Raw genomic sequence first — 11371 nt, forward strand, 5'->3', positions numbered from 1 at the left:
CCCAGACAAACTGTCCAGGTAAATACAAATTTTATATTACTCTATGCATCCACAAATGTGCCATTATCAGTCAGTGACCAGGAACCCAGACAAACTGTCCAGGTAAATACAAATTTTATATTACTCTATGCACCCACAAATGTGCCATTATCAGTCAGTGACCAGGAACCCAGACAAACTGTCCAGGTAAATACAAATTTTATATTACTCTATGCACCCACAAATGTGCCATTATCAGCCAGTGACCAGGAACCCAGACAAACTGTCCAGATAAGTACAAATTTTATATTACTCTATGCACCCACAAATGTGCCATTATCAGTCAGTGACCAGGAACCCAGACAAACTGTCCAGGTAAATACAAATTTTATATTACTCTATGCATCCACAAATGTGCCATTATCAGTCAGTGACCAGGAACCCAGACAAACTGTCCAGGTAAATACAAATTTTGTATTACTCTATGCACCCACAAATGTGCCATTATCAGTCAGTGACCAGGAACCCAGACAAACTTTCCAGGTAAATACAAATTTTATATTACTCTATGCACCCACAAATGTGCCATTATCAGTCAGTGACCAGGAACCCAGACAAACTGTCCAGGTAAATACAAATTTTATATTACTCTATGCACCCACAAATGTGCCATTATCAGTCAGTGACCAGGAACCCAGCCAAACTAATGGTAAATACATAGATTTCTTTTTTCATATGGTGCTGTTTTTGTCATTATTGTCCATAGACACTTGGCACTTTTGATTAATAACTTGAGTTTTAGTTGGGCAATCTTTATTTCAAACCCCAGAAGGGAGGTACATATTGATTTTAGGGGTTAAAGTCCAACCATTTTGGTACTAAAGGGCCAACAACAAGCATTTTGTAGATATTGTACAAGGTGGCATACCACAAATGGAAGGCTGGCAGGGGGTGTGACTAGGAATAAGGGACCAAAAAAGGGGCATCTACAGTTCTGGTGTGATTATTATCCTGTGTCAAAATTCTCATTGCAATAATTTATGAAGTTGTATCAAGTTTGAATGGAATGTCCATACTTGCCCCAACTATTCAGGGTTTGACCTCTACGGTCATTTCAAACTGTGCCATGGAAAGCATTTTATTATGTTATAGTTTGATCTTTAAAGCTTTTGCAAAAATACAATGATGTTCATTGCACCATATGTCTCCACTAGTTTTTGTTTGGCTAAAATGTTTATAAATATTGATTTCAGGTCAGAGTTGGTCATCTAACCTTTGACATTGGAGAACTTGTGTACATCCAGCCCCCATCGTCAGCTACATCTCCAGGGATCATTGCGTTGGGGATTATATTAGCCTTGATTATTCTCCTAATTATCTTGCTGGTTTATATTATGAAGAGACGAGAGATTGGATGTTTTAGACCTGAAATGGATAAGAATGGAGCACAGTATTCAGCTGGGCGGGAGGTTGCTTTTGTTGGTCTGGATTCTGCTGGACAGAGAGTTTTTGACATGGAAAATGCACAAAATGGTAAATGTAAATGATAGTATTTGTCACAGCTTATGATAAGTTTTCCCCACACTTTCAACTTTCTTTTCATACATGTCCATATTTTTTTATATTTATTTTCTTTATAATTGTACATTTCACATTCATCTTTGTACCTAGTGGTGCCTTTGGATGATCAAAGCATGTACTGGGTACACACTGCATTTATAACCTAAGACTTTTTATCAGCCCAATGTAGCATTTCACTTTATCCATCATTTGTAGAACCAACAAAGATAAAGGAACCTGACAAAAAGTCAGGGGCCAATATTGTTATTCACAATGAGAAAAGTGACACCAATTCAGGTAGAATTTATCTATGATAAACTTTCATTAACTATTTTTTGTATGTCATGCATGTTGAATTATAAAACTGTGGTAAAGGCAAAAAAAGTTAACATTATAAAAAAATATAGAAATTTTAGTGTTCCTCTTATTTCCCTTTTATGAAACCAGTAATCTCTAATCCCTTACCAGATTTTATACTTCATTCATACTAATTTACTGTAGGATTCAGGTTAACATTCTGGTATCATTTGAGTCTACGTTGAACTTTATTTTTCTGTATTATTTGATGATGGAAGATTCCCAGATGTAAAATATAACATAGTAAAATTTATGAAGAATAATTGTGATTGGGATAATTTGATCTTAGGTTTATTGAACATAACTTTTTATTTGACTAACTGCTTCGAAGAATATTTATAAAAACTAAACTTATTGATAGTGGTAAAGCTCTATTCACAAAAGTCAATTTAGGCCATACTCAGCAACTAAAAAGATTTTGTTTCCTTTTAAAGAAAAAAATATCCATAAAGGTTAACTGCTTAGTTATGACATTGTCATTTAGCAAGTATGATTAGAAAATTGTTGCTAAATTTTTAAATGATGAAATGAATCAGATTTAAGTTCATCTTTGACCAAGAAACATTTATGGGCAAAGCATGGGGTAGATAAATCATTGAAAAGTTGCTTTTTTAATTTTTTTTTTTACCGTCAGACATCAAAACTGTGATACTCAGTATTAAGAAAACATAAAGGTTTTGAACATTTACTATGAAATAATTTAAAATTGTGTATTTTTGTTGTTTGGTTGAACATGAAGACATCTGAAATATTGGGTTTATTTTTCTATAAAATATGTTTTGCACTTTTTCAATTAAATCATCCTAATTCATGATAGCCCTTTCTGTAGAATTCATCCTTACATGGAATCATTGACACTGAATTGACTAGTTTTTTGCAACAATTAAATATCTGTGATAAAGCATTAAAATGTACAATGTTTCTCAGCCTATGCTGAACAGAGAATGTCTGGGGAGTTGCCATCAGCCAATGGGAGATCTCCTATCATGTTAGATGACGACACGCTACTAGTACTGAAAGATAAGAATCTGCTCATAGAAAGAGAATGGCTTACATTGGGAGATATTATAGGAAAAGGTATTTACATGCTGGTTCTATGTATTTAAAATCAAATTGGCTCTAATTTATACATATATTTAGAGTTGTGATGTAGCTTAGACTAGTGAATATAGTTGTCACATTCTGATATGTTTATATATACAATGAACCTTCTCCAAACCGAAACCTCAGAAAACTTGTTACCGGCTGTTTTCAAAAGTCCCAGCTGATATACCTTAAAACCTGTGTGTTTTTTCTTCAGTAGATTGGCCACACCCTAAAACCATACATCGGCCGTTTTTTCACAGTTTTAGTTACATAAGTCAAGTGAAAACAACCTCTCAATTACGGCTGAGTGAATATTGTTCACATGTAATAATAATAAATGTGTCAGCAAAACTGTAAATGATTACGTAATTAATAATTCATACACTGACCGGTTTGCATTTCATGAGTAGACAGATGATAATTGAAGGGGACAGTAGATTAAACAACAAATTTAATCCAGACATCACATTTGTCACTGGTTGGGTGTTAATTGGTGTGAACACACATTAGGCAATCAGGGTCGTTTAAAAGTACGATCAAGTAATGTGATCTGTACTCAAGACAAAACAATAAAGAGGTGAAATTATTAGACTTTGTTGATAGGTAGTATACTGAAACAATACAAATGATTAATTACCATCTATAGCCCTTTGATCTTAAATATACATTCTTTCAAAACAGTGGACATTATTTAGTTAGCAGTACTGTTAATAAAATCAAATTATTTACAAATGATACATGCTTTGAAATGTAATAAAAGGCCCAAAATTTCGAATTGGCATTAAACATGCCTCGTCCAGCTAGCTGACAAGGTGTAGGGTTATAGAACACATTAATGGAAACAGCTCTTAGAATGCATTGCTATTTTTCACAAAACTGGCCACCCCTATAAACTGGCCATTTTTTCTTGTCCCAGTGGTGGCCGGTTTGAAGAAGTTTCAGTGTATAATTAATGCACTAGGAAGTAACATGGTAGAGTTGCCACATCCCGCTGGACTTCTTATCTGTATTAAATACTTGATGTGGCTATATCTGTATACAGATCCTCTACTGCCAATACCATCAGAGTTTGTCCTATTCAGTTACATCATGTGCTTATGTTCACGCTCTAGATTTACTTACGGGGAAGTATTACTTGGTTATTGAAAGCTATATTTCATAGCCTAGTTGGCCGAGTGGTCTAGAGAGTTGGACTAAGTGCAGGCGTTGTTACCATAGATGTCAGAGAAGAGAAAGGGTTTAAATCCTGCTGAGGGAGTGACCAAATTTGCAACCTCACATCAATTCTAGAGTTTGGGTATAGCTTAGACTTGATATACACCTTTATTGTTATTAATTCATATATTTCAAAGGGATAATTTAGGTAACAATGTTTAACTAAAAAATTTACTGTAGGTTTTTCTCATGTTATGCTAAGATCTACTGGGCCAGTGGCATTTCAAGTATCATGGATTTCATGTGACAGTCACACATTTTAAAGCTGATCTGGCACCAATTTCTTTTGATTTTTTTTTTCTTAGATCATTCAAAATTTGACCAAAAATCTCATGCATTTGCCTCTAAAAAGCTTGATGGCCCAGGTTCTATAAATAAATTATTTTTATTACATTTGAATGTATGTTTACTAGAGCTTATGTGACCTTTTTCAGGACATTTTGGCTGTGTATACAGAGGATATCTAGAAATACCAAATGTGAAAGGGTCCCAGCTTGTAGCAGTTAAAACATTACATCGTAAGTAAAATGTAGGAATTGTCCCAGCTTGTAGCAGTTAAAACATTACATCGTAACTAAAATGTAGGAAGTGTCCCAGCTCGTAGCAGTTAAAATATTACATGGTTAGTAAAATGTAGGAATTGTCCTGACTTGTAACAGTTAAAACATTACATTGTAAGTAAAATGTTGGAATTACCTAGCTTGTAGCAGTTAAAACATAATGTCATAAGTAAAATGGTCAATATATAGAAAAAGATGATAATAGGTGATGACAACTATCTGTAGATGTGAAGGTAAAGGGTAGAGGTTAGAATGAAGAACAGGATACAGGGAAAATAATAGAACAAGAAGACAGAATAATATACAATGTACTATAAATGAACAAATATCTTAAAGGAAGTGGTACATGTACTTTTATTTTACTTTATTGTATAGATAATTTACCAAATGTTCTGATTGTAAACAGTTTTGATATTTCACACTGTTAAATAAATTTTATAACTTCAATCATGAATATCAATCCGCCGTTCACAAAATTTGAAATTTACGTTGAAAATAGCAACAAATAATGCAGGAAAACTATATAATAAATAGGATAATCAATTGGTTATCATGAATAACTAAAATATGATGACAGTAAGATTTAAAGGAGAAGACTTTATTATTATGCAAGTCATGAATATTGAAACTAATCTGTTAAATGTTCATGAAAATTAACTGAATAAAAAATTTTCCTTTTCTTAAGTAATTAATCGTGATTCATAATTAAGGAATTTTATTTTCCTGTTCCTATGGGTGCCACCATGATTGGTTGAACTGTGAAGTCACATAGTCAGTTTGTGAGGTGAAAGTTAATAGGTAGTTATTTATGATGTCCGAAGGAAGTGCAAATTTGGGACTTTTCCGCAATAATTTTTCTAGATAAGCAGAGGACGCTTACACTACCAGTGCACCTAGTCCATACTCCCTGTTTTTAGTGGCGTCTGAGTTGCTCATTTGCTTTTGTTATTTTGTATGTATGATTTTAGTTACTTTATGTTCTTTGTTGTGTTTGTCTGTTTTCTGTGTCTGGTCTCTGTCCCTGGATTTCAATCGTTTGATTTCCACCAGAATCTTGGTTCCCTTGATTACTAATTAATCATCATATAATTAAAACATTGGTATCATACTTAAAAAACACTCTCTTCAAATTACTTTTTTTAGAAAATGACCCAAGACAGATAGATGTTGATAGTTTTATAGAGGAAGCTTTACGTATGAAGGATTTCCACCATGAAAATGTCCTTACACTGACAGGGATATGTTTTGGTATAGATGATATGCCCCTTGTCATTCTGCCTTTCATGAAACATGGAGATTTATTGTCCTACATCAGAAATGAAGAAAATGTAAGTTGTTTACATATACATGAAGTATATACTCTACCCTCTTCTATAGTCAGCCATCCTGCTTAAGTTACCCTCATACTTCTTCGGGTAAACTACCCTTGTGTTTTTTTATAGTTTGTAGATGTAGCAATAAAAATCCAGACATTTAATGAAAATATGAAGCTTGATCCTTTGTTATGCAATATATTTTTCTGGTGAAAATGTAACACAGAACCAAAATACTTTTAGCTAGATTTGTGGGGAAAGATTTAAAAAGAAAAAAAATAAACACCTGTGTATGTTAATGTGTCATAATATTAAGTATCAGTTGTTCACTGTTGATAGTAAAATTTACAGAATTTAATGCAACAGACAAAAAAAACATGTTTGTTTTAGGTTACTTGTAACAGTCACTGTAGTTATAACAAAATCCTACACATATTGATAGTGTTTGATGCACAATGTTTTCTGTATAGTTTTCACTTTCAGAATCCTACAATAAAAGATTTGATAATCTTTGGTATTGATGTGGCACGAGGTATGGAATACTTATCAGGTCTCAAGTTTGTACATAGAGATCTAGCAGCTAGAAATTGTATGTAAGTATTTTTCTTTTTGGCCTTTTTGTCTACATGGGATATGTTTTTAGGTTAAAACATATGTTATTTATCATGAGAACCTATGGGTTTTCATTGAACACAATTATGCATTACAAAATAAGTTCAGACAATGCAGGTTCAGGATACCAGTCTCATTATTGGAACATCAGAAATATCTTTCTATAATGGATAAATGGATTGTTAAATGCAAAGATATTTGAATTTCTTTTCGTTTATGAAAATCATTATAAATCCTACTTAATGTGCTAATTGTTTTCCTTCCCCCCCCCCATCCCCCCCCTTCGTCCCCTTATGTTGTTGTACACTGGATGGCACAATTAACTAGAGTTCAGCACAGTCTGAACTACTTAGGCCCATTAATCGCAATTGTTTTCTGGGCTATCCTGTGTGCAATAGTATAAGAATAGTTGGTATCACTATGTTTGTCTTGGCAGTTCTTGTATTCCCCTTTTTTACTAATGTACGAAATATATTGGTCTCTACTATACATGATTGTAAATCGTTGAATAAAAAGCAATCAATCTTGCAACGAACACACGACCCTATTTGGTCTTTGTTTTTTACTTTCATATTAGCAAAGAAAAGATTTATTTTTGGACAAGTGTAACGAGGGAGAAAATAAGTATGTCTTATGTGCATATCTTAGTCTACCTGGTTTTGTCTTTGCCTCTCGTTTTAATGTTTCACTGGACATTTTTTCTGTGTCTAATGTCTTATATTCTGTGGGTAGGTTGGATGAAAACTTTCATGCCGTAGTTGGAGATTTTGGTCTGTCAAGAGATATCTATGCAAAAGATTATTATGCCAGTGAAAACAAGAAAACAAAGCTACCAGTCAAATGGATGGCACCAGAATGTCTGGAAAAGGGCAACTATAATGTTAAATCTGATGTTGTAAGTATCAAATTGTCAGGAGTATTAAACCTTGATTTACATTTATGAAAGTGCAGGAAAAGTTTTGTTTAAAATTGCAATCTGAAATAAGCTGTGTAGGTTTTACAATGTAGAGGAACACCGTAACAAGTTTTTGGGGAAACAAACTTTGATTTTTTTTAGCTTTCATGGACTTACATATTGGATGTTTTTTAATTAGTTTAATTTGAAAATTTTGTAAGACATAAATGTCACTGCAACATATCATGATAAAGATCATTTTTCTTTTCAGTGGTCATTTGGTGTTGTGTTATGGGAGTTAATGACGAGAGGAGTTAACCCATATCCAGAAGTTGATAACTGGGATGTCTTGCGTTATATTAAAGCTGGGAGACGCATGCCTCAGCCTCCATTCTGTCCAGATATATTGTAATTATACCAATAAATTATCATGCATCAAGCTTTTAAAAAGTCAACAGAGAAAAACTAAACTGTTGAAATTGATTCAAATTTTACTTCAAAGCTCATGGAATTTCTTCATGTGCTTAAAGTAAGAGAAAAGCAATACAATTGCCTTCAAAGCCTTAATTATGTAAACCTTCATGACTGAATGGCACATATTTTGAATTCAATCAAAGGACTTTAAAACAGGGAGTTATTAGAGAAAGAATGACCACTAGTTGGTTTTAGGCAGTCTGAGAACTTACAAGGAGTTTTTGTTTATAAAAAAATCTCAGATAGTGAAAATATTACAGTAAAAAGTTTGATCAGAAAAAGAGATATTGACACCTTTCAATCCAGATTCTTGATTTGAATGACCTTTTGTGAGTTTTGTTGGTTTTATTAGTTCCTTTTAAATATGTTCATTGCTGACTTATCTTTCAGATACAAAATGATGACTAAGTGTTGGTCATTCAGTCCAAATGATCGTCCAAGATTTTCTGAACTTGTTCATGAAATACAAGACATGATAACAGTTTTAGAACAACAAATGAAGCAGGGACAACACACTGCAGATATTAATAACACATATGTAAACACTGACACATGTACTGACTATCATTACCATGACAATACAGATGAAAAAGAGACTTTGGCATAAAGTGAAGGAAAAGGTGCTTTCTGGTTGGTGCAATTCAAGTAATACTTAGCAGCAAAAATGAAGTGGAAGTTGTAGGTGGTGATATTTCTCAATTATTTGATATTTGATCTCAAAATAGAGATCAGTGACAAACTATGATATGTAGGGAAATGTTGGAATCATCTATATTATCTCTGACTTAAGGCTAAAAGTTCTATGCATTACATTTGTTATCTGTGGTGAACTCAGAGATTATCAGACTTCCTAATGTCCAAGAATATGGAATATTTGCTTTAAGATTATTAAATAGACAGCAGTGAATAATTGAATGTTCTCTGTATAATATATTTCAATAGTTCTTATGTGAAATAATTCTGTATTTTCAGAAGGTGACAATACATTTCTTTTTTTGATTTTTAACTTAATTTGATGTCAGTGATGAAATTGAATATCAATCTGCCGTTGCAAAAATTATTTATTTGAAAATATCAATAAATTATGGAGAAAATCAATGTAATTAATAGGATAAACAATTGGTTATCATGAATAAACAAAATTGTAATTACTTGTGTCAAGAATTCTTAGAAATTTATTTCATACAATGTACATGGATTAAATCTTGGCCTTCTTATGCACTTGTTATCATATTATTGTTATACCCTCTTTCCAGTATATTATTGGATAAATATTGCATCAAAATTTGATTGTTTATATGAAATAATTGTTTACATTATATAAGTGTTGACTTGTGACGGAGAAATGTTCCCTTGTTTATCTGATTGTTTACTTATATACAGTTATAGACCATGACTTTAACTTATTACATTCCATTAAAACTATCAAATTTCTCATCTTCACATTCTGTTTTACATTCCATTAAAACTATCAAATTTCTTATCTTCACATTCTGTTTTACATTCCATTAAAACTATCAAGTTTCTTATCTTCACATTCTGTTTTACATTCCATTAAAACTATCAAGTTTCTTATCTTCACATTCTGTTTTACATTCCATTAAAACTATGAAGTTGCTCATCTTCACATTCTGTTTATTTAAGAATTGATTATACTCAATGTTGTTATCTGTTTACTAGTACATGTATTTACAATCTAATCAAAATTAGATCTCTCAATTGCTCTCTGTTATGACATAATACAGGATCTAGTTTCTATTGGATTGGATTATTTGTTTATTATAACTTTTATTTGTCATCCTTTTATTGGTTGTGATTTCTGTAGAAATATGAAATAGTTGTAAACATATACAAAGCTTTATTGACACATACATTATTTAAAATAATTTTGTGTACAAATATATATAGTTTTTAAATATTGCTAGAAAAAAATAATTTTAATCAGTTTTAAGGGCTGTTGCAGGGGATGGTGTGTTAGCTTTATTTTTTAATGCAAGTTTTATTAAAGAAAAAAATTCACTGGAGTTTATTCCAAGAAATGCTTTACACTATAGTCCCAACTAATAAATATAAATCAGATCATTGTATATTTCAGTTATATCATTGATTATAGTGAGGTTATGTCTTTTGAAGTTTTAGCAGTTGTTTTTTTTAGTTAGTGATTTATTATGGAGGTTGAAATGAAGGGAGGTAAAAATTTCAATGACTAGAAAATTCCGCATGAAAGTAAGTACTCATTAATCAGGGAATCTTGTTTTATACATGTATAAAAGGTTAACATATAACATAATATACCAGGTACATTTTAATAGCTTATCTAGTATTTCATTCTTATTGACATTAATTATTTTAGGCACCAAATTTATGATTTTCAGGGCATTGATTAAGTCCCAGACCTCACTGTATTACTATTAATGACGCTTATATCATGTGTCATTGGTGAATACAATCGTTATATTAGTGCAATGTGTATGTTATTATTTGTGTATATATACTCATGTGATCGAAATGTGAATAGAACAATATTTTAGCAAAATATTGATACACAAGTCTTTTAGAAAAAATAGAGAGCAAAATGTTATAAACCACATTCCATAAGCATTGTTAATTTTAAAAAGTGCCTATAATTTTTACAAATATCCACATTTAGTAATGTATCTATTTTAAAATATCTTTTTATATTCATTGTTCATTTTTCTTATTATCTATATTCATACATTTATATTTATAAGTCTAGAGTTTTATTTGTTTATGGTAAATATATTTCAATACAATATTGAGTTTTTACATGAATGTAATTTTTAGTGTACATTTATTTTTCTCACACATTCCATTTTTAAGATTTCCCCCATTATCTTATTTGTCTTTCATAGTTATAGTGTGGGGATATTTGGAACATTTAGTACAAAAATGAAATTGTGATGATGTATTCAGAAACTGCTATGATTTGGATTTATGACTTAAAGGCTCAGTTAAATAGATGACTTTCACTTTCATCATTTATGTCAAATCTGGTGGAAACTGGTTTACACATTTATACCAGATAAAGAAAGGATTTTTAATTTTAAGAAAACAAGTCCAGTAATAGTATATTGAAATATTTCTCCAAAACAATGAAAAAATGCTTCTATTATACATGTACTGTATTATTAAAAAAAATTTCGGTAGTAATCAACTGAAGTTTCTAGCTCCTTTGGCTTCCATTACAATGTTGCTGATCTTACACCTGTTGACCTTAGTTGACCTTGATATAAATGACAAACTTTTCAGGAACAGAAGCGATTGTGGAAGTCATCTATTAAATTATACATACCAGTTTC

General features: G+C 31.7%; 1 protein-coding gene across 10 annotated transcripts in view; it reads left to right on the plus strand.

Annotated features, from left to right (window-relative positions):
- The window catches only part of LOC148626791 (hepatocyte growth factor receptor-like), a 44670-nt gene extending 33580 nt beyond the window's left edge, over positions 1-11090 (plus strand). For all 10 annotated transcript variants that reach the window (XM_088593060.1, XM_088592972.1, XM_088592889.1 and 7 more), the window contains exons 13-20: positions 1233-1512; positions 2824-2973; positions 4632-4715; positions 5901-6085; positions 6554-6663; positions 7415-7577; positions 7849-7985; positions 8442-11090. In XM_088593060.1, coding sequence (XP_088449186.1) covers positions 1233-1512; positions 2824-2973; positions 4632-4715; positions 5901-6085; positions 6554-6663; positions 7415-7577; positions 7849-7985; positions 8442-8658 — 1326 coding nt within the window. In that variant the 3' untranslated portion in view covers positions 8659-11090. The remainder of the gene's footprint in view (positions 1-1232; positions 1513-2823; positions 2974-4631; positions 4716-5900; positions 6086-6553; positions 6664-7414; positions 7578-7848; positions 7986-8441) is intronic.
- Positions 11091-11371: the final 281 nt, after the last annotated feature.

The sequence above is a fragment of the Perna viridis genome, chromosome 1, assembly GCF_037379345.1.
Source record: "Perna viridis isolate PV_CMFRI_1.1 ecotype Kerala chromosome 1, ASM3737934v1, whole genome shotgun sequence".
Taxonomy (NCBI): domain Eukaryota; kingdom Metazoa; phylum Mollusca; class Bivalvia; order Mytilida; family Mytilidae; genus Perna; species Perna viridis.